The sequence below is a fragment of the Salminus brasiliensis genome, chromosome 18, assembly GCF_030463535.1.
Source record: "Salminus brasiliensis chromosome 18, fSalBra1.hap2, whole genome shotgun sequence".
NCBI classification, from domain to species: domain Eukaryota; kingdom Metazoa; phylum Chordata; class Actinopteri; order Characiformes; family Bryconidae; genus Salminus; species Salminus brasiliensis.
Genome location: NC_132895.1, coordinates 20,812,257 through 20,836,997, shown reverse-complemented (window position 1 = coordinate 20,836,997; position 24,741 = coordinate 20,812,257). Strand labels below are relative to the sequence as shown.

Sequence of the window (24,741 nt, the reverse complement as noted above, 5' to 3'; positions counted from 1 at the left end):
TAATCCAATCTCTGAACGAACATATTGGACAGATTTACAGCGTTTAAAAACAGAAATGATGTGATTCACACAAACTGTGGTGATTGCTGTATGTCACAAGTGCAGTAAATAAAGGCTTGCTGTAAAAACACTGTGCTCTTCCTTTAAATAGCTCTTCACAGTACTTATCTTCTATTTTTGTAACCAGCTCCACTAAGTGCATTGATTGAACTGGAGCAGCTGAAATTGTGTTTTACTAAAGACAACGAAGAGCGAAGCTTCTGAAAATGGCAGTTTACTAATACACATTTTTTTCAAAAGCATTCTGTTTTTCTTTTATATTTTGAACTGAGAAAGTAATATTTATTTAGAGTATTTATTTATGATAATTGGTCAAGTTCAATATGTATATATACATATATAATATGTAATAGAATAGAAAATGTTCTCTAACTGGACCTTGAATTTGAATTACATACCCCTGCTAAAATGGTTCGAATGTTGAATTTATGCATGAATAACTTATTCCTAGAATAAATTATACTAAACATTTGTATAAATAAAGTATATATATATTTATATAGTGTAAATATATTTTTATGATTTATTCTGCAGCTCATGTTAGAAATTAGGCCTAGCTCTGAGAGACTCTGAGGTAATTTTGTAGTCAAAGATCTGCCCTATTGTTCTAAAAGGGAGTTTTTAAAAATGTCAAATCAACCCCGGTAGATCATAGCAGTTATCAAATTGTTCCTGAGCTGATGCAGTTTTTCCTGTATATATTTTCTGGATCCCCTGAATTATTAGCTTCATAAATGCTACAAGCGGTGGGCATTTGGTATATGGTATCAACTCAGTAGAAGTTGTTTGTATCACATATGCAGGAATAATAATAATCCTATTTTGATCAGTTGATTCCCTCATATGTCCCCCAAATGACAGTGATGTCTGAGAGGCGTACAGCATGTTTTGGCTTTGGAAATGATGGTGTTTTTTGTTGGGCTCACTAGGTGGAGAAATATGTCTGAAAATAAGCAACTGATACAAATGTGAACAATAGCAGGAAAATGTCCTATCTGGACAGCTGGACAAAACATCATGGCATGCCGGTGAACTGAGAATTCGCAGTACACATTGTGAAATTTTTAATTGGGCTCTGTGAAAGGGGAGAAGAGTCCCCCCAAACAGCAGTTCCACACCAAACACGTCCGAGCCCGGTGCATAATTGGATTTGGCAATAATGAAAAAAGATGTCAGCCCATAAATAATGATGATAATAAAGGCCTGCAAGGATGCAACACTTTGTATGTGAGAGAGACCCATGGGGTTCATTTCAGTCTGAACTGGTTGCCTGAGGAATCTCATACACACACACACCGAAAAACACAATGAGCTGCTATGGCATGAAGACTGATACTTTCTCTGTATTTGAAATCTGTATGGAAAACACTAGTATCACTAGTTGTAAATGCTCGGATCTCTGAAGAGAGTTGAATTATACACCTACACTATATGTCCATATGTTTGTGGACACCACTTCTGATAAATGCATTCATCTACTTCTAAGTTGCACTCATTGCTGACACAGACTGTGCCTATCTTGTTTAGAACCTGTAGAGAAGTATTGGCAATAGAATAGAACTCTGTGGAGCAGATAAACATCAGCCTATTAGCACAAACGACAGGGGTGGGTTAAATGGGGCACAAAGCCTCTCAGCATTGAGCTGTGGAGCAGTGGAACTGTGTCTGAATGCAATCAGATCCTCACAGCAATGCTCTACAATCTAGGAGAAAGACTTCCCTGGACAGTAGAAACACATACTCCAGCAAAAGCAGGTTAAACTCTATTTTTATAGCTTTGATTTCTGAGGGAACAATGAATGAGCAGGTGTCCTAATACCTTTGCCCATGTTGTGTAGATTGCATTATGTCAGTCTGTACATTCAGTGTTTATTATCATATATCTTTTAACCTCTAAAGTCTCTCTGCGTGTGTGATTTTCCCACAAGCCCATTCCTTTCCTTAAGCTAGTTAGATACTGGTACATGGTGCACAGGGGCAGTTCTGTATAATAGAAGCTCAGGGCTAAGAGATCTCTCTCTCTCTCTTTACCTGTGTTTGAGTTTGTCTAACCCATTGGAGGCTTGTGTTTTTTCTCTCCACTGCACATTCAATGAAAGGCTAACACACCTTATAATTAACTCCTAAGCAGGATTAGTCTTCCAGTGCTTCACGATTAGAATAGACTACCTTATGTGTAAACCTGTTAAAACGTGTTATCTGCTTAAGTTCGAAACCTTATTTTCCTCTGCATGCTTCTTGAATTTTAGATAAGAGACCTTGGTATCATTTTTAGTAGGTATACAGGCTTCCACTTCCATTTACTTTAGTAGAAACGCCTCACTCTCACAGTTATCTTGTTGGTTCACTATATACGTGTAAAATAATAGGTTCATGCTGTTAAAAAATTCATATCTACCAGGTTCTAGTACTAGCTTAGACCTCTCAGGCTGTGCAGTCATTTTGTAGAAGGCACTGTGCAACTTGTTCAGTGTAGGGGAAAAATGAATAGTATTTATTAAAATCACCCCTGTCGCATCTTATAATAAACAAAACGTTGTAAAGCCAGAGCATTTTGCCCTGAGTGTCAAAATGTGATTATTTGAATATAATAACTAATTATGTAATACTTGTTGTAATAAATGCTGACTTAAAAATAAGCAGGATTCTACTGAATAGAAATGATAATGTCCTAATTTATTCTGCACCAGAGAACTTGAGAACAGTGTTTTGTGGTACTGTACAACCCTGTATAGTATAATGACAAAAAAGCTGAATTTAATTGAATTAGCTAAAATTACAGACCTTTGTTTTTTTAACTGCTTAGACGTTCCCCACTGATATTTAGTGGTCAAAATATGAATACTGCTATATACTGTAAGCGTGTTAACGGTCCTGTGTGTGTTGTCACACACAATTTGTGTCAGTCGTCCTCTGCCCCATTCATCATTGGTCAGTTTCTGACATCAGGGCCACTGCTGACCAGATATGCTTTGAGTGGGAGCCATGCTTAACACAGAAGTGACACTGACTTGTTAATGTCATAGTAGTGTGTGTGTTTGGCGCCGGTATGATTCAGTGTCACTAGGCTACGAGTGGTCAGCTAGCCCAAAATATCCAGCCAACAGCGACATTGTGGTCAGAAATTGACCAGTGATGAATGGGTTGAGGTTAGCTATGATAAAACTGTGCATCCACACTGTAAAGTTGCAAATAATAAGTTAATGATTATTGTTGTTATTGTTATATATATATATATATATATATATATATATATATATATATATATATATATATATATATATAATATATTATTAACTTAACAACTATGAAAACTGTCAGTTTGAGTAATTAAAATAATTTTATCTTTAAAAACTACACACCTGCAAGGTATAATTTTTGACAGGCTGAGGTTGGATTGCAGTTGTTTTACATGATGAGGCCTTAATTGTGTTTTTTGCTCTCAGGGCTTTCTGGACTTGAACTTCACGGAGTTCAGGAAGGGCGGGGCTAATGTGACAGGCTTCCAACTGATGAACTACACAGAGCCCATGGTCAGCAGGACCATACAGGAGTGGCTGGAGTTTGACAGCAAAGACCTAAAGAGTCCTAAGAAGAGGCTTAAGGTGAGCAACATTATCAGTGGCTACAGTTTCAGGAGGGGATTTGCAACTACACTCAGCTAATGGACTAAGCACATCTGCACTCCCCTAATAGGCTTTGATGTATATTTACAGGGGAAAAAAAACAAATTGCTAGTGAACAAGAGTGGAGAAAAAATAATTGTAATTGAGCAGCAGTAATTTACGCTCCCAGTAATTTCCTGCTCATCACTAGTTCCCCGCTTTCTGTCTGCTCCATATACATTATATGGAATGTCTGAAAAAATACGCTTCATTTCATGGATTATATAATCCATGGTCATTAATGGAAAAAATACTGCATCATTTGGCTGCCAGTAGCTAGTCTATGTAGGCTTAAAATGACTCCACAATTACAGAGTGTAAGCAAATACACATGCTTTCAACATAATCAGTCTTACTATCTGCACAGCTAAATGAACACCACAAGTCTAGTCTAGTCTCCACAGAAATTATCCTATGCATCCTACAGCATATATCCTACAGCAGTCACGTTGTGCATCACTCTTGCTACATAAAGGAAATGCATGAAACAGGCAATATCGAAGTGAGAAAGAACGCAGACGCACCAACCTTCTAAAAAGCAGCTCCAGGCAAAACCACATCACTCTCTCCATCCTCCGCTTTCATTTGCATCACTCACATAATCTCCTTTGTGATTTTCCTGCCAGACTAGTTGGTGTACTTGTGTTGGAAAAAGGGCAAAATTAAAAATGTGCATGGCAGGAGGTTTGCCAGAACCAAGGTTGAGAGTTATATATGTAGATTGATTCACTCTATATCCAGAAACCATGATATTCCAGTTTACTTATGGAATTATTAGTGTCCTTAACTCTAAAGAACTACCAGTGGGTCCTAACGTACAACTAGTAGTAACATAGTAGTTACTAAGCAATCCATTGAAGTTATATATAGAACAGTAAAGTATAAAGTAAAAAATAACAGATTTGAAAGAGTTAACACATGACTGTTTTGCAGAAAACACCATTTCAGCAGTCTTCTAAAGGAAATATTACTCACTGGTGAAATGTTGTGACCTCATTTCTGACTGCGGAAACTGTAGAGTGTTCTCTAACACACCTGCCTCCACTCATCAGTGAATTATAATGATGAGTCTGTTTTGTTTTAAAGAAGGGAAACTCTAAACTATGCAGGATTAGAGGACAAACTGGGGCTTGTCCTTTTTTGTTGCTGTGCCACTCACTGGAGTCTCTGTGGGCTTTACTCAGTACACTGGAGCGCTAACCTATGACGGCGTGAGCGTCATGGCCACTGCCTTCCAGAACCTCAGGAAGCAGCGCATTGACATCTCTCGGCGGGGGAATGCAGGAGAGTGCCTGGCCAACCCCCCAGCACCATGGGGTCAAGGCATCGACATCCAGAGAGCGCTCCAGCAGGTAATTCACATGCTTGAATACATTTCTGACTGCACTGAAATGACTTCTAATCTGTTTACTGATGATGAGATAAAGCATGTGAGTAGGGGCGTCTGAGACTTCTGGTGCTGTGGTGGCTCAAAGTTCTATGGTGGCAGCCAAAATGAATTGCGAAGATGCACATGTATCACTGATGTACTGATGTAAGCATATTATTGTTACCCGGTTAAATTACTGTCTAACGATGTTAGATGTGTGATGATAATGCATATTTCAATTTCTCTAATTAGTCTGTCTTACAGTAGGAAATAGAGCCTCATTGCCACACTCAGAAATATAGTTACATGAAAAGGACCATTTGCGAGTTAAGGTCCGAGGTAAGGTAATGAGGTCTGGCCTAGGGGTGTTTAGTCGGTTTGAGGTCTGGGTTCTGTGCAGACTACTTAATGCAGTTCCTCCTAGGACTGTACCCAAATCAAAACTCAGATTTGGCTATTTGTTCCATTTGTTGTATACACATAAATTCTGCAATTCTTTTATATTGAATTTTATTTTGTTTATTTGTTTATTAGTAAATCTGCCCAAACAGTTATTAAGTGGCTGCTTAGACATGCAACTTACCCTCTTTGGAGAAACATTATGTAGCATTTTTACCTTAAAATAACAGCTTCAAAATCATTTTAATCACCATTGACCTGTAATAGGGAAAACAGAATCCGGGCTCGGACAGCTGCCACCGACACTACGTAACTGTGCTGCATAACACTGCATATCCCAAGTCATGTTTGAGTACAATCCTGCATTATTACTCTACCACATCAGTCCACATGCTTCTTTCACTTTCAGTGGCTGTTCTGTATCTCTCAGCGTGTCCAGAAATGCATGTGTACAGTGTGTCCCTTATCTATGCATCAAGTTGAGCACAGTTGTATACCTCCTGACTGTAGGTAGAGCTCAGAAGCAAGAAATTCTTGCATAATGCTGCTTTCAGTTGTTTGCCATGTTTGAATTTGTTCAATGATAAGTGAATTCTTGCTTGCAGAGCTTAACTTTTTTGTCGTTCAACGGTTCAAATACGGACACCCCTTAGGCTTCTTCTTAGATGTGGTTATAGCTAGCCAATATTACCGTTATGCCGCCCAAACCTACAGTGAGGTGTCCACTGCAGCTGGGGGAAAAGCATGTTAGCATGTCTACATGTTCTGGCTTTGAAAGTCCTGAGTCCTCAATCAGAGGGAAGTGGTAAAAGGTGAAAGGGGTCAGTTATAATCTTGCCAGCATGCGTTATACTGCTGATATACCGTATACATCCTAAAACGTTGGCAGAATACACTTGATGATTCTCTCTGCTTTCCTGAGTATGCACTAAAGTCTAGCTCACTCTTTCGAGGTGTAGGATCCAGACCAGATGGTTATGGATGATGTGAGGATGGCCTCGATGATGGCTGTGTAGAACTGGCACACAGCCTTGAGGTACACTAGGGCTAAGGGTCCGAGTGTCTGACGTGTGTTTTTCTAGCTGCACCTGGTGCCTCAGAAAATGATCAGAAAATCTGTGATCCACTGGAAGATGCCATCTGGCACTTACGTTTCGAACAGTTAGACATTTAGTTTGGAGCTTTGGTTAATATCTGAGCTGAAGTCCACAAACAGAACTCTGGTGTGGGTTCCTTAACTTCCACAATGGTTTAGCAAAAAATGCAGGGCTAAGCTTATCAACAGATCTGTTTGCACTCTACGCAAACTGCAAGTGTCCAGCAGGTGTTATGCAATAGCTCAGGGGAGGGCAGCTGGTCTGGACTCATTTAGTCCTGTAATGTTTGTTTACAGGATTATGGCTAAGTACCTGAATGAAGCTTGTGGAAACAGAACAACGTTCCAATGATCAGAATCAGAACAATGCTTTAGATCTGAAGACCCGACTTCACCTGGGCCCTCCGGTTTTCTCACCTATTTGTTTCCTGAAGACTCTTGTAACGTCCTGCTCGTTGGTCAGATGGGTAGGTGAGCGGTGGTCAGAGGTGAGCGAGCCAGTGTGGGATGGAGGGCGGGAGGTTGAGACTGTGAGGCTGGAGATTGCCCTTTTCACTTTCAAACCTACAGTAGAAATCAGAAGTCAGGTTGTTGCTGAGCTGGCGGTCGCACAGGAGAAAGGGAATTTTCCCCTCCCTTGTAGTTGGTAATCTCCTGAAGGCTTTTCCAAACTGAAGTTGGGTCGTTAACAGCAATGTGGTTTTTCAGCTTGTCTAAGTATTTTTTCTCCCTTTCTTCAGCTTATACTTGTCCTCTTTGTAGAGAATTCGGCCCCCACTCCTGAAAGCTGCCTCCTTTTCTTTACAAAGCTGAGTCTGAGTTTAGCTGAAAACCAAGGCTTGTCATTATTGGGTTTCACCTGAGTTTGAGCTGAACTGCAGCTGTCTTTGCAGAAGCTGATGTATGACATTGGTGGTGTTTTTGGATCCTCAGTGATTTAAAGTGTGTGTAATGACTGCTCTGCAGTGTTGTGTATTTTTACATTATTAAACAAATTCAATCAATCAGTCAATCTGTTGCTAGATCGAACGCAGTCCAATCTGAAGATTCATAGAATGCACTCTTATGGTCTACCTTTTTACAATTGTGAAAGCAGGCTTTCTGGTGTTGAGTGGTCAGAATGCTCAAGGGCTCCTGTGACAGCTGGGCATCTTTAATAGCGGGCACAACGGTGGTCCAGAATGCTTCATTTTTTTGTGGCACAGGTGACATGTTGTCTGTGCTTTAGCATTTATTTCATTACGTTTACTGCATTTGGCTGCTGCTTATAGCCAAAGTGACTTACGTTTAAATCGTGTTACACAGGTAGGCCAGTGTAGCATTAGGAGTCTTAACCAAGGACTCTTTATTAGATTGTCATTGTTAAAGTCTTCCAAAGTGATACGTACAGATTCAGGATTTGCTGTCTTTGCTTTTAATATCTGATCCGCCAGCAGTTTCAGTGACTTGCACACACACGCTTGGGGCGGGATGTAAATGCCAGCCAAAATGAAATAGGAAAAGTCTCTGGAGGAGTAGAACAGCTTGCACATGACCAAAAGTGGCTCTTTTTAAAGTGTACGTGATTGTAACAGTACTGTGACATCGTTCATTGACAGAAATCCCTCCTCCTGTGCTTTTGCCAGTTTGCTCTGTGTCTCTGTACACTACGAGCAGCTGAAAGCCCGGTAGTGTAGCATACTGTATGTGGTCAGGTCAGAAAGACCAGGTCATTTGCTTTTGTACAGATGGTAAATTTAAAGGAATAAAGATGAGATGAGTGCAAACCCCAATGTTTTATGAGGCCCAGGAGCCCTTTTAGGTTGAGCAGGGTTAGGGTGCTTGTTGTGAAATCTTTTTTTTTTTTTTTAAGTCTTTATTGGTAACATGTTCCTGGGGTTCAGTAACTGTTCCCTGTTTCAAGTAATTGAGTTTGATACACAATTAGAATAACATTAGAAGACAAAAACAAACACAACAGGTAGGAGCAGCAGACCCTAAGCAAACATCTATGACTCTGTATTACAGCAGAAAAAAGAAACACACAAAAAACGATTTGCATTTTCATTACCCTTCACTTGAACAAAGCAAAAGTCCAAAAGCTAAAAAAGAGTCCTAGACCATTATTCCTTCTCCAGCAAACATTTCTCCTGGCATTATGCAGTCTGTTAGGTGCTGCTATAAGACACATTTTCACTGATTCAGAGTCTAGTGACTTTACATCACTAAAGACAATGTTTGGCATTGCACGTAGTGAACCTATACTTGTATCCAGCTGCTCAGCTATGGAAACATATTTCTTGTGCTGATGTTTCCAGATGCATTTTTATTTTTACTTTTAGATGCTTCAATTGCACAACATCGGCACTTACAGTGGACCAGGGCAGCTCTATCCGGGCAGAAAGTTTATGGACTGATTTCTGTCAAAAATGGCATTGTATTAGAGTGCCACATTAAGTCTCTGAGCTCTTCCGTACGACTCATTCTACTGGCACGCCAATCATTTTTACTGGCATTTTGTTAGCTTTGATTTGTAAATTCAAACGTAAACCTCCAATCACACCAATAATATTACGTCGCAGGGATTTTTGTTCTAAAACACAGAAAATGAAGAATTGATTTGTTTAATTAATATGTTGATTAGTGGAAATTTTCATCTCTGTGTAATTCATATGACCACAAATAGGGATTTTGATGATCAGGATGTCTATGCATTATATGTAACATGACAGTGCTGCTTCCCCCCAACTTCTTTCATCCCCTGACATTTCACAAGACAACTGGGTGTTTACAAATGAACTCAACAAGTAAATTGTCAGGGATGCAGTTTGCACTGGAAACACAAGTCTACATAGTAAACCATTAAGCTATTTTTTTTTTGTTCTAAAGTTCTTATTTTTGTTATTATGGTTATTTGTCAGTGGTCAGCACATGGCTACACGCTTGATTGTATACACCTGTTAGCAGTGGGTGTGGCTGAAACTCTTCTCTCTTTTTGTCCTTCTCTCTCTCTTTCCAGGTACAATTTGAAGGTCTTACAGGCCATGTGCAGTTCAATGAGAAAGGACATCGGACCAACTTTACTGTCAGTGTAATGGAGCTTGGCCCAAGTGGACCTAAGAAGGTAAATCACACTTATGCAGCAGTTTCTCCTCTCTGCCTAACCAGAACACCGCACCACACACTGTATAAGACTATTACAATAACTCACAAAGGCACACATATCTGTGGCTGTGCAGGAGATCTATGTATTTCCCTCAGCTGTCGCCTCAGCGTCTGCCAGCTCGCGTGATTAGCTGTAGGTAGCGCCTCAGCGTTATCTCAGAGGAGAGCAGTGAGAGTGAAGTGTTAGTCACTGGAGGGGTGAAAGGGGTGTGCATGCATTTCAAGTGATTGCGCTTCTTCTTAAGCCTCCGATATGAATATTTATCACCCTAAAAATAGCTGCGCCAAAAGTTCTTACGTTCACTGCCATGATATTCTTCTCCTCTGTGCACAGGTGGGTTACTGGAACGAGAACGAGAAGTATGTGAGCACGGCGACGTACACCCACACGCTTAACGAAACGCTTGGCTTTCAGAACAGGACCTATGTAGTGACTACCATTCTAGTAAGTGTCTCTCACATCAGATCTGTAGCTTTTGACAGACTAACATTGGCACAATCTACCTTCCACAGCCATCAGACCAGCTTTCAATCAAATCCTGGCTGATGTTCCCGCCTGTCAACAAAGTGTCCGATACGTCTGTGGTCTTCTGCCGCTCATTTGCTCTGGCAGGGCTATGGATATAAAGTCAAGACGTTCTTTGTTGTATGGCAATAAGGTCTGTCCTATTTACTTCTCTTTGAAGGCTGTCCCAGAAAAGCCCCTCATTGTGGCCACGTCTCATCAGTGCAGCAAATTTCTCTGTGTATACTGTAGTTACTGCACTGCTTTCGCTGTGTTTGAAGAGTGCAGTGCCCCTCAGAGGGATTTATTAGTTGCTGATGTTTGTCAGCAGCAAAGTGTGTGTGTGTGTTGTATATATGAGAAAAAGAGAGAGAGAGAGAGAGAGAGAGAGAGAGAGCCCTGTCAGTAAATATGCCAGTAGAATGGCATTCTAACGATGGATAGCTTTAAACTGGATTCACCACAGAAGATGACATATACCTGCTTTCCCTGAGGTAGTGGTCTGGGGTTTGAGCTTTGCTGCCCATAAGCTTTGCTTTTCTAACCAGCTATGCTGCCAATTTCTGTGGACGTTATCATAATACTCATTCTTAAAACCTTCAGTTTTTCATGTGTGCAGTCTGTATTTGTAAGAAAGTAAAATCATAATTGCAAATACAAATTATTGATAACAAATGATCACGAGTTTTGGTATTTTCACCATGTTATTTAAATGTTTTGTCCTTTAAAGAAGCAAAAATAAAGCAAGGAGATACTGCAAGACAACATGCCTCATTCTGCTAAAAAAAATAAAGGTTGGGAGAAACTTTCATCAGGACAGCGAGGCCAATAAGACCAAAGAAACACTAACGTGGTTAAACAACAAACATGAATGTTCTATAATGCACAAGTTTATAAAATGTAAAATGTAAATTGTGGGTCCACAAGGGTCATCCAATCAATCTGAGCAATGTGTCACTAGAAATGGACAAATAACACTCTCAAAGAGTGTTAGCAGCAAAAGGTGGTTCTAACAAGTATGATCCGAGGAGAGGGAATCAATGTAAGCATGTTTTGCTTTTTAAGAGAAGCAGAAGCCTCCTGAAATCCTGCCCAAAGTTCTATGAGTTCTCTTGCTGATGGCATGGTCCTAAGTAGCATGTTGGTTTGCAAAAAAAACAAATCTGTCAGACTGTACTACAAGAACCTTGATAACATTAAAAAGCATTTTATGTGCTGACTGCTTAAAAGGTCCACTGTACGCACTGTGGAGCCAAAAACCGCATCTTTTGAAAAAAACTAGCAGCCACATAGAACTGACCTATATGTTATTTTGTGGGGGGGATGGGAGAGAGGGACCCTGCTGTCCTTTTCTCCAAATGAGCCAACTGTGTTTTCTCTGACCCCTGGCCGTGGGCAGTGCACAGCTGTGATTCCTAAACCCCAGTGGCTGGGATCACCTCTGCACTGGAGTCACAGAGGGCTTTTACTGGATGAGACGCTCAGGGGTCGACAGTGTTGTACCACCCACAGGCAGATCTCAGGATGGACAAGCACTGCCCAACCCTCCCACTAGACTTCCACTGTTCCACATGCGTAATGGAAATCCATTCATAGTCTACCGAGACTGTTGTTCTGCTCATTAAAGCGCAGTTTGATGGCCTTTACGCAGTGTTTTGAGACATTACACATCCCTGTTCACAGGATCATTCCACTTGATTTCACACTGTAACCCTTTTAACACAAATCCATTGCTCCTTGAGGAAGGTTTTTCTTAGAAGCTATGGTTCATCACACTTCGGTGCTTAAAGGCTCCCTAGGGTCTCACTGTATTGTGTAGACCAGCAGCAGTTGAGTGATTCCCTGGAAAGAAAATGCTAAACTCTCACCTCGTTAAAAAAAGTGTCTCCTCCACAAAACAGTGCCGTGGTATACGAGTCTGGTGGTGAAGTTCACCCAGCAATACTTAATAACATAAATGGTTAGCACCAATCTCAGTTGCTTGTGGGTATTTTGTTTCCAACAGCATATTGTTGCTGTCATGAAAAGTTTTAAATTTACATTAAAGGCATATAGCAGATGCTCTTATCCAGAGCGACTTACAAAAGTGCTTCGCTGTTTACTCAGAAAATGTCCTTAGCTAGTTTGTGTTGGCTAGGATCCAAAAAAAAACTTTGAGCTTAAAGTACTCCTAAATATAGAAGTCAGTATGGATACCACAATACTCAGCGCTACATCTCACCCTCTTTGTGCTCTTGGAAAATATGGATCTTCAGTCTGCGTTTGAAGACAGTAGGCGACTCTGCCGTTCGGACCCCCAAGGGAAAGTTCGTTTCACCACTTCAGTGCCAAGACAGTGGTTCTTAAAGGATGGTGGGTCAAGCTGAGCTGTATTTGAAGCTTAAAGGGCTCTTGATGCAGATCTGCTTTTGACCATTGCCATCAAGTACAGAGGGGCTGGTCCATTCTTGGTCTTGTAGGCCAACATCAGGGTTTTGAATCTGATGTGGGCAGCAGCTACAGGAAGACCAGTCAGAAGGGAGTTGACATTACTTAAATCTGTCATTTGTTTGTTACATTATTTCTTCATTGCAGAAAGAATAGACCAATAGAAAAGATCGAAAATGACTTGGGATAAAACCTTTGTACACTTCCACTGACGTCCACTGAAAGTTAACAAAGGTTTTATTGCTTCTCTTGTTTAGTTGCCTTTTGGAGATAAAAGGTTTTTGCAGCAAAGAAATGCCTTGTGAAATAATAATAACAACAACATCACCAACAATAATCATCATTTCTCAAATTCAGGAATCTCCATATGTGATGCTGAAGAAGAATCACGAGCAGTTTGTAGGGAACGATAAATACGAGGGCTACTGTGTGGAGCTGGCTGCAGAGATTGCCAAGCACGTGGGCTACTCCTACAGACTGGAGCTTGTAGGAGATGGCAAGTATGGAGCCCGGGACCATGAGTCAAAAATGTGGAACGGCATGGTTGGAGAACTGGTGTATGGGGTAGGTGACAGTCTACTTTACTCACCCTATCAAATTATGAAGTACCTGTGCGATATTCTTATGCATACAGTAACTTAAGGCATGCAGTGATTCTGATTAGGCAGGGATTCTTGTGCAGACTTTATAACTCATTCAAAACTAATTTGCATCAAACCTTATTGATTTCATCACAGACAAGAAATAAAGTAAGGAATGGTCCATTGGAATAATGGTGCTAATTTGCTAGTAATATTTTTGCTTAATTAACTAGTTAGCTAGCTGGCTCAAGTTAACATGACTGCTGTTTGGATGACTGCTTGTGCTACTGTTTGGTCTGCTTTGTTACCCTGCTGTGTTTTGAGACTATTCATTTTACACGAATATTACAAGAATATTATTTTTGATGTCACAGATGATTATATATAGCCAAAAGATAAGCTATATGAAAACACTCACTGCTAGTCTTACAAATTTATGCTAGGTGTAGCATGCAAATTATATTTCATTTTTAATATTTGAAAGTCTGTTTCACAAAATTGTTTCAACATGTAAAACCACACTATAAATTATTTAAAGTCAGAGTACCTTAAAATAATAAAGTGATTGTAGAGCGTTTTATTCGAGCGAGTGAGTTACTCAACCTAATTTAGTTAGAATTTCTCATTCACATTTCTTTTATTGTTGAGTTAGCTCAAAAAAGCTATGTTATCATTTAAAGTTGTTCTGACTAAAAAAGTATATAATAAGTTATATATGTATATATTAGTCAGTGTAACCTACTGTGGCAAGTTGACTTCTGTACACTGTGTAATTGGATTGAGGAAGTCTGCAGTCTTTTCCATTAATCCTCTCTGTAAATTCTCATACAGAATTCACATTGCTGGTGTCTGGAGACAGTGGGAATACATACTGACATTGTTATAATCTGTTGGGAATAGTTATAGCAGTTATTAATAACATATTTGTCAATTAGTGTTAAAGTCCTTTGTCCACTATAGGCACATTTTCTTCTTAGACTAAAGTGTAGACACAACAGCTTGACTGACTCAGTGTGTTATCAAAGAACCAGGAATTCTTAGAAGGAGAGTAAACAATATAACTTACTCTGACCGGTTCAGTGTTTCCTCATGAAACTCATGAAGATTGTGTGTAGTCTTTTCCATGAACCTTTCCCAGTTAGTAGCTGCATACACCCCATGTTATGTGAATACACATATACCCCTTCGCATTGCCCCGAGAGAGTATTTTCTTCATTCCCAGCACTCTTGTTATATTGACACAAATCCTTTGTGAAAAGGATAATAATGTGCTGGCGAAGTGTGCTACAGCAAGGCTAGGAGCAGACCGCGCTGTGTTCAAGCCTTAAAGCCAACAACTTGACAAAGGTTTGTGTCTCCCTGGGCGCTCATCCAGAGGCGTAACCCTGTACTGTCACAGTGCATCCTAGTCACCAATGGGTTCTTCAGTAATGGCAGCCAGTTGTTTTGCATATCTGTTGGCGTGATTAATGATGGACAGTTACTGGAATGAGAATGATTTCAGTCTTTAAAAAGGTGTTTCAAGCTGGCCTTCGCAGATGTTCAGTTTCTAGTACAGTGCATGCAGCTGTCGCTGGCAGAGCTGGAAGATATATTCGGCCTCAGTGGTATAGTTTGTCCTTTATGGTTGCGATACAAGAACTGTTTCCCAATTAGGGATGTCACTATCAGCATATTAATGATAGTTTTTTTCCTATACAGGAGTTACGAGACAGTACTTGCTGTGAAATTAATTTAGAATTGAATATAAACATTTGAAATATGAGATCCTGAAACTGGAATGGGTTCAAATGAAATTCCTAGAAGAGGCAACTACAAAAGTATTTTTTATTTATTACTTTTCAAAAATACTGTTGTATTTAGTTACTGTGGTTCTGTTTGCATTAAGCAGGCTTTGGTCTTGTTCAGTAAAAAAATAATCTCAATTTTGCTTAAAGGAATTGGTATATTATTCAGGCTGGACAGCAGTGCTTAGTGAGGCACTCTGTAGAGAAAGCCTCTCAGTCTCTGAGAGAAACGGCTGCTGATAACACTGACAAACACTGCAGTCATTCTTAATGTGAAGTGGCATGCAGTTGTTCAGATGGAGGGTAGAGTATTGTCTAAAACAGTAACAGTATAGAGCAGTTTTCTCCCAAACTGACATCGTTTGATTTGGAATTCTGACATGCTGCAAAATGCAGGAGTGCTGAACCCTTGCTGTTGTGCGGTTAGCACTCTTGCGGTTAGCGTGTCTTCTAAATCTCAGAGCAACCAAAATAGATTTTGGGTATTCTGAGATCACAGGGATGTGTGTTCAAAGGCACAAAGATAAAACAGTTTTTATTAGCTTGTGTTTCTCCAAAGTTTTGCTGACTTATTAATTAGTTTGTAATCAGTTACTCAACTCTTGTAAATGATTCAGTGACGACTAAGAATCTTTTAGTAGCTACTTAGAATTAAAGTTATTAGATGCTGGAATTGAGGTATGCCACATGCCATCTGTAAATGCAACTAACATGCATGTAAAAGTGTATGTATAGTGTAAGTTAATGTGTATATAATCTATATTTCTGTAAATATAGTATCTGTTTCTACTACCAGAAGGGACTATGCATGTTGTAAGTTTTTTACTCATCTGACGCCTGTGTAATGTGATGTGACACTAAATTATGACTTGACTTGATTTGTTTTGAAATGACCCGTAGTTACCGTTCCACCAATAAAAATCATTTAGAATATTGTTAATTAATGCACTCAAATATGTTTAACCCACAACTGCATTAGCAGATTAAGTGGGGCATTGCTTGCATTCTGTCTGAAATGTTTTTAATTTCAAAAGTGCATAATAATTTATAATACATTGTTTTCAGAAGGTAATACAACTGCAGTAAATGGAATTAACCCTTAAACAGCCTATGGCTTGCCAACAGGCCGAAAGTGTTATTACAAACATCTATTGCCAAGGAATAGCTCTGCCAGTTTGTACAGAAGTCCAAAGTTGTAATTGTTACTGAATAATACATCTTAGTGTGTAATAAGCCTTTCTGCATTAAGGGGTTTGGTGTGTTCATGGGTGCTCCTAAATATTAAGTTTCCCTCAGAAGTGCATGGTTTTACAACCAGTTGTTCTCATCCTAAAGGCATGATAGGTAAAAGGTACGTTTTCAGAATCACTACACAACTCCCCCTTGTCAGTGATACTGTGCTTCAAGCAAGTCAGAAGAACAGTGGGTGCCTAAAAGAAAGTGTGCAGAGCCATAGCAAGTCTGGAACAGGCAGCAGTCTGTAAATTCTGACCAGGTCAAAAATGAATGTTTAATTTTTGAAAATCCATCTTCAGCAGTCTCTAGACGGCAGCAGTCTCTAACAGCAGAGTTGCTCGCTGTCTTAAAACGCAGACTGAAAACCTGAGAGTACTTGGGCAGTATTATAGTCTCCTTATTGACTTTTGTTTAGTCATTTCTAAGCTGAATTTTAGTCTATTCAAACTAGCTAAGGATATTTTTCTGAGGAAACAGTGAAACCTTTTTGTAAGTCGCTCTGGATAGGTCTGCTAAATGACGTAAATGTAAATGTAAATAGAATCTGAAAGTGTTCATTAGGTACAATCTTGCTCACTGTGTGTTTGTCAAACAGAAAGCAGATGTCGCCGTGGCTCCTCTCACCATCACCCTGGTCAGAGAAGAGGTCATCGACTTCTCCAAGCCCTTCATGAGCCTGGGCATCTCCATCATGATCAAAAAGCCCACCAAGTCCAAGCCTGGGGTCTTCTCCTTCTTGGATCCACTGGCCTATGAGATCTGGATGTGTATCGTGTTTGCCTACATTGGTGTCAGCGTGGTGCTGTTTCTGGTCAGCCGCTTCAGTCCTTACGAATGGCACAGTGAGGAGTCAGAGGAGGGAGCGGAGCAACAGAGCCAGAACCGAACACCCTCTCCAGAAGCAAGCCAGTCGCAGTCTCAGGGCCAGCATGGCCAGAACCAACAGGAGAAACAGGAGAAGCAGCCTGAACACACCAATGAGTTTGGTATCTTCAACAGCCTGTGGTTCTCCCTGGGGGCCTTCATGCAGCAAGGCTGTGATATCTCACCCAGGTAAGTGATGTTGTTTTGAATTTCCATCTGCTTCATTGCAAACACAAGGATGAGGATAATCAATAAGAAGACAAGCAAGCCAATTCAATGAATGTTTTTAAAGCAATGCTTTTAAATATGAAGGTACTTCTGTAGAAGAGCCACAAGAATTTTTTCAGATGTAAAGAACATTATACTGTAAAGTAAACATGGGATAAACTGGCTATGAAACATTGGCTATGGCCTTTTAAACTCTTTAAGTATGGCACAGGAATAGCTGTATGTCCAGGTTGAGCATAGTTAAATATATTAGCATGTGCAGTCTGACCTTTCTGGTGCTATTGTTTTTTTTTTTTTTTTATCAATGTATAAAATAAGCATGATGCTGTCTTTATTGTTATATGCATCAATATTTTCTACACAAGGTTGTGTGTGCATTGAAAACAGAATTCAGGCTGCGGAACCCTTACTATTGATTAGTTTCTTCAAAGGAACAATAAAAGGTGGCTGAAATATATTCCTAGTAATGTGTTCATTTGCTCACGCAGATAGTCTGTGAGACAGACCAAATAACAATGTAGGAATTTGAACCTTTGTTTGATCACATTCTTTACACATCCAATAAATGCTACAGCGTTATTGAACCACCCCAATATGAATGGAGTAAAAAGAGAAACAGCTGTTTTTGGCCCTGATTTCCCTAGAACAATCTAAGCCACGAATCACTGGGATGCCTTTATTTTCTAAGAGTGAAGAGTCAGAGTTCACCAAAGTGAAATTAGTGAAAATGACACTTGCGTCACTAAAGCAAGTGCTTTCAATACAATAGTTTTACATGCGAAACATCAGTGACAATGGTGAAAACTATTAAGAAAACAAACTGAAGGAAGAAATGAAATGCCTTATGACATAATAAGGAGAGGAATGGAGGAAGCAGCTGGAGCAATTTAAAGAGAAAGTAAAGATAGATGGATGAATCATCAGCAGAGAGGATATGACAAAAATGGAGCATATAAAAGCAGAAGCGCCAGGGGAGAAATATCTGAGTAATGAGAGGGAGGCTTTGAGGATTTGGGGCTCCTTTGAAAACCTCCAGCTGCAAACAAAAACTCCTGTGCTGGATTAATAGATCAGCTCCAGACATCACAAAAAGCCAAACAAGTCCGAGGATTAGGAATATCCTATGTCTTGAGAATACTGACAAACCGTTAAGGGCTAAAAAAACGCTGTTAAGGATTGGTTAATAAATATGCTGTAAGTAAGAAGAAGAAAGGCTGGGGCTGAAGGAAGGCTGAATGAAGTGTCCATTACATTTTTATAACTGATCTTCATACACATATAATTGCAGCAGGTATATGTCCATTTTGGCCATAGTATATCTACTGTATCTCATAGTCTGTCTGTGTAAGTACATCAGCATGGGGACCTGGATCGTTCTGTTACCATGTTTTCCATTACTGTGTTAAAAAAGCTCTGTTTTGGTGTTTTGCCTGTATTGTTGAATACACTGCGGTTGTTTCTGAGAGCGCATGCACACGGTTCACAGCAGATTCAGATCACTGAGGGCATGTTATTGATTTGTTTAATCAGAATAACAGTGAAAGGTGGTGTAATGGGAAGTGCGATTTATTATCCTTTGCATGTATTTAATTGTAGTTTTTTATAAAACACAATAATGTGTAAATAGAACTGTGAAACCATGTTGATAAAGAAGAAAAATAATTAAAGATAGAAATAATTGCTTTTTAGGCCTCAGGCAAACAGCTACTCAAATTAAGACCAAATTTGTCTGAATTCGCACCCCTCATAGATTCACAGTGTGCATTTAGACTCATTTTTATATTGGAGTAGTTGTAGGATATAATAAGTCACTTTTATTTACTTTTTTTTTTAAAACAAAAATAATATAGGTTTTGAACTGTATTAGGATGCAAAAAAAATCTAAATCATAAAAACGTTGCCAAAAAGGTAAATGTATTATTAAAAACTTTTAAATCAGTAATAGGAGCTGTCACTTTAGATGATATACCCTCTTGAACTCTGTGATATAACCGGTGGTTCCTGGCCTTTTCCCCCATTGGTTTTACTCAGCCAACAACTTGTATGTATTTAAAAGGCTTGTCTTTTACACAAGGTCTGTATATGAGGCAGATGTGTAGTGGGTAACAATGACGCCCTCTACCTTTTTACATCAGTAAGAGTCCTTGGGCAAGCCTCTGACCACTGTCTGTCCTCATCTCAGACTCTCTACTCTCAGAGGCTCTGGACTATATTCTGTTTTCCAGTTCTATATATTCAGTTCAGTCAGAAAAAAGGTTTTGTACAAGTACATTTTTGTTCCCCAAGAAACAAACGTGTAAATGTCCTGCTGAGAAGAGGGCGATGGCTTGTTGAGGAGAATTTCTCTTCTAGAAAACTATAAAGCTAGTAGCCCTAACGCTATCTCTGCGTTTTGGTCATTAAATTGTTAACTTGTATATTTGCACCAGCTTTGAACACAACCAATACCCGAACAGTGCTTTCAGTATGAATTGCTCATCATCATGTGCATCAAACAAGATGTAAACCCACTAGAAATTAAGAGAAGGCCTCGCTTTCTGTCTGAACTGTGATTTGTTTTTTTTCTCCTACTCAAAGCCTCATCAAGGTCTGTGGCTTCCAGAGGTGGCAGTTCCACTCATGTTGTGTCCTATTTCCCAATAATAGCCTCTAACCTCCTGCAGCTACACATTCCCTGACCTTTCATTTGCCACTCTCCTGACCCGAAGCTGTCCCATCCCTTCGGCTGAAGTGACACTTGTCGTACTATTTTCTCTTGGCATTAGTCATTATGGGCAACGTTAGCGTGCTGGAGCGGGCCAGGGCTGCTGCTGCCATTCCTTGATTGTCTCCTCTCTCCCCTCATTATACTGAGATGGTCCTCTTGAGCCTCCGGAAGTGCTGTCTCTTCCGCCGGCGTTTGACATTTAGGTAGGACGTGTATATCCTCCGCTTGAGGGTAGCAGCCAGCGTGCTCGAATTAGATTCTGCTCTCACTGAGATGGCTGTGACAGATGTGCTGGTGTGTATCACAGATCGTGTACGTGTATGTGTGTGTATGTCTGCCGCCGTTCTCCTTACCGTGTGCTGTGGAAACAGCTGCAGAACACGTTTTCTTTTTTTTTTTGTACCCATTTTCGATCAGCTAAATGAGGTTGAACTTGGAGGCAGCCAGAAGGTCTTAATGAAATCTTCACAGAAGCCTTTGATCCACTCTTATCGGGCAAATTACGTAGAGGAGCCATGTTGCTCTGGCCTGGTCTGACCCGAGGGAGACGGGTGCTGAGGCTGGTGTCACGTCAGTCGAGGCAGAGGGATGAGAAAGTGAGTCTGGAGAGAAGGCTGACATGGCTCTGAATCATCTCCTCCTCAGTAGCTCAGGGCTTTAGGCAGAGATGGAGAAACTCGCCCGGACATGGACTCTGTCTTAGCCATGGCCTCAGAGATCTACAAAGCTCCTTCAGTTGGTTTCGAATCGTAACAGAGAGAGTGCTGCACATATTGTAGTGGATATTGAAGCAATATCCAGGCAAAATCACAAGCAGAATTACCATGCGATATTTAATACTACTGAGCTTGCTACTAGTCCATTCTAGACTAATAAAAATAACCCTTATAAAAGTTATTACTGTTGTTTTAATGTACTGTAATGCATACCTATATGGTAAATGACTGCTTATGTAGTGAATTGCATTTGATTTTCATGTTGTATCAAAAGACTTCAATCAGAATCTTCCTTTCATTAGGAGGGATGGTTTTAAACTCAGTGGCAGAACCAATTAAAATCTTATCTCGTTATTTCAGCTTGGATAAAACAGGGGAGCAGGACAATAGAGAGAAAGTCAGACAGACTGCAGAACCTATACAAATCTTAATTGCCTAGCTAAAACATGTGTGATTACTTAGGCTTTGTTCACACAGCAGGTAAAGTGGCCCAAACCCCATTAGTCTAAAAGGTTCATGCTCCTAAACTGATGAGCATGCTGAAAAGAGCAAGCCTTCACTGAAGCCACCAGCATCACAGGACCTATCAAGGAGTTCCAGTGTCTGACAGCTGGACTTATGACAGAGCACTCAAGCTCGCTGTAAAAATAGTAAAAATGTAAAAAATGTCTTTGTTTGCGTCCTTGGTTTCTTTAAACTTCGTTTCGAAGCTTATTTTTCTTGGACACTCCAGCCACATCCTCCTGTGGCTGCGTTAAAACATTTCTTCAGGGATTTCTTCAAAAACATAGCGGTTTTGATACGCGCCTTCTGATTTTGTCTGAACAGAGACGTCACCCCTCCACTGAAAACCTCCCCCACTGCTGTCATCCATTTCTCCTCAGCAAGTGTCAAGTTGGATAGGTTTAAAAGTTGCATGATTTCCGACCTGGCTGTTCAGACTGAGTCACATCGCCACTTTTTTCCCTGCCTTGCTAAGAGAAGATTGAACTTCTTATGCTTTCCCGTCTGATTTGTGTTTAGCTCTACTTTGGTAGTCAGCTGAAGCAGCACGGTTTGTTATCAAGGGAGCGGACGATGGAGAGAAGATGAAAAAAAAGCTTGTAGCCTACCGCAGATCCCCATTTGCCTCCCTGACTTTTGCTTCGTTGTGTGAAAAGTTTGATCTCCTTGCAGACACTGCCACAGAAAAGCTGTGGTCACAAGGCCTGGTTGCAGTAGCAGCTTGTATTCCCATATCTAGCAGTCTGAAGATAATGTGCTGCTCTCCAGTATCAACAACACCCATATTCTCCCTTCGCTGTCATGTTATACAGTCTCGCCAGCTTTAACTAGGGCTTTCGCTAGTGGGCTGGGTGTATGTACAGTTTTGGCCTGTTTCACAGCTCTTTGATTATTAGGACAACACAGTGTTTGAGGTTTGGGATATACAGTTTGACATGTAGGCTATCTTGCTCAGACTACTCAAAGACTCCACAGGATGAGACAAACAGCTAGCAACACCACACCACACCACCCAGTGTGAGTGCTTTCTATATAAGGTTAGATTTGTTAAAGCAACAGATTCTTTATTCTTACTTCTTTTTTCTCAGATCCAGAATTTTATGCTGATTTTCACCCAAGTCTGCAGTGTTCATTCCAAGCCCAAAGCCAGCATTAAACCAGCTATGTGTGAGATGCATCAGGTACACAAATATGTTGCTTATAGTATTTATCCATGGCAGAAAAAGTGTTTGTCCTTGATAAATGTCAGAGCTGCCACTCAGAGTGCTGACTGCTTGCACTCTAATTCATGTCAGAGCATTTATCACAGAAGGTTTTATCATCTGAAAAAAGCACTGTCGACACCAGTGTTACCTCAGTTAGCCTGTCAGATTCTTTGATTAGCTTCTTAATCTATATAAGATAAGATACACCAATGTTTTTTTTTCTCCTACCGCTGCTAAATGTGTTTGGGGGGGTGGGGGGGGGGGGTGGATAAAAAGCAGGCTCTTTGCTCCCTCATTTCTGAGACAGTGTGCAAATGAGGGCTTGCTGTAGCTACTAAGGCAATCAGGGCCATTCTGTCTCTGAGCTGCTGTAATGTGAGGTTGTGAGGAGGTGGCGGAGTTGATTGGCTCGCTTGCACTACCGTTCTGGCAGAGGTCTGCTAAAACATAGCTTAGCGGACTGGCTCAGCGCTGGTAGCATAACACTATTGTCGCGATATAGTGGTTTTATGTCTTTGCTGGGATGTTCCACATGCCAGTTCTCCTGTTGTCTGTTTTATGGGATTTTATAATGCTTTTGTCCTGCACTCCACATGCTGACACTATTGCATGAAGTGCCATATTTACCACGGTAGCAAATAGCACATTACGAGACAGCAGCAGGCGCTGCCGCGTAGCGGCACGTGGGAATATACTCTGTATGGCATTTATTACAGATGTAGGTTCTAGCACGCATTGTTGCGTATGTTGCGTAATGGCCTAAGACAATTGTTTATGGTTACACTAGCAAAGAAAATTCCCTTACATTTCCTATTCACAACAGACGGAACCAATTTACTGTAGGAAGACTCTATTTTGGTGCTTTAGTTTCTGTGCCCCAGAAAATTATCGATTCCAACTAAAGTGGTTTTATGGTAATGTACAGATGCATTGCATTATTCATGAAAATGCTGCTGACATTTTCGCAAAGAAGCATTACGTGAGCATTTGCAGGGCAATGTATGCAGTGGATGCTACAATAGAATAGAATGGAGTTCAGTATGCATACACAGGCCAGAACATGACTTCCAGGTAAACTGGTAAAATAGGCTGAGTGAATGCTAGAATACATAGAATTGGTCCTGAGGGATGTGTGCGCTCGCATATGTGACCATACATGTCTGCTGGTGTGTGTTTGTGTGAGGTTAACAACCCTGAGGAAATGTTACATGCAGGGTGCCTGTAGTGCAGATTTGTATGATGTGAATGCGTAAGTGTGTAGGAGAGAGTGTGTGTGTGTTTGAGTGTATGTTGAGAGGTCAGTCAGACAATCTGTCTGGGGGCCAGTGTAACCACACAGCCCCAGTGGCCTCGTTACCCCCCGCTTCCCAGAAGGCACAGACTGTCGTTTCAGCTTTGCCTCCTATACTCTTACATGTGTTCAAAAATACTCTGGGCCTGCTTGTGCTTCACCATACACACTCGCACATTAGCATGAGCTATAGCACACACACACACACACAGACTGCAGCCTGAGGCCTTTGCCACTGTGGAGGTGACCCTGCCTCGGCTAGCGTGTATAGGCATCCTCAGCAGTGTTAAACACTGTCGGGTCACTCGTGCGGGCAGAAGTCATTAGCTTGTCACAGCACTTTTTGTCTTTTTCTTCACACTGTTGTTAATGGTGAAGACAGTGAAAGAGCATGCAGCAATATCTAGATGCAGCCCCGCAGACAGATGATGCAGAGCTCTCTATTCGGTGAGCGCTTTTCAGTGACTGGTCCTCTCAGTTGCTGTCATATAAACATTTCACTTTTTTTTCTGACTTTCTTTCAAAAAGGAAAGCCATGGTCACAAGGCATGGTTGCAGTAGCAGCCTGTATTCCCATATCTAGTAGTCTGGAGGTAATGTGCTGCTCTCCAGTATCAACAACACCCATATTCACTCTTCATTGTCATGTTATACAGCCTCTCTAGATTTAATTTCTTAACACCTCTATTAGGTGGACGTTGTTAAGCTTTTCAATGACTGGTCCTCTCAGTTGCTATAAACATTTCACTTATTTTTTTTTTATTCTTTCAGAAATATTGGCATTTTCTTAACTTTACAATTGTATTTTTTTTTGGGGGGGGGGCAGTTTTCTGATATCTGAAGTGTCCCCTACTATTACTCCCCACATTGATGCTAATTAGTAAAAGGTAGAGGTGTACAAACACATTCATGACACAGGCAGATGTTCTTCTCCAGAGCGACTTACAAAAGTGCTTG

At 40.5% G+C, this 24,741-nt stretch overlaps 1 protein-coding gene across 2 annotated transcripts in view; it reads left to right on the top strand.

The window, feature by feature from the left end:
- gria1b (glutamate receptor, ionotropic, AMPA 1b) overlaps nucleotides 1-24,741 on the top strand; it is an 84,369-nt gene that overhangs the window by 39,082 nt on the left and 20,546 nt on the right. For both annotated transcript variants that reach the window (XM_072662241.1, XM_072662240.1), the window contains exons 6-11: nucleotides 3,507-3,665; nucleotides 4,910-5,077; nucleotides 9,588-9,692; nucleotides 10,068-10,178; nucleotides 13,023-13,229; nucleotides 16,865-17,322. In XM_072662241.1, the coding sequence (XP_072518342.1) occupies nucleotides 3,507-3,665; nucleotides 4,910-5,077; nucleotides 9,588-9,692; nucleotides 10,068-10,178; nucleotides 13,023-13,229; nucleotides 16,865-17,322 (1,208 nt within the window). The remainder of the gene's footprint in view (nucleotides 1-3,506; nucleotides 3,666-4,909; nucleotides 5,078-9,587; nucleotides 9,693-10,067; nucleotides 10,179-13,022; nucleotides 13,230-16,864; nucleotides 17,323-24,741) is intronic.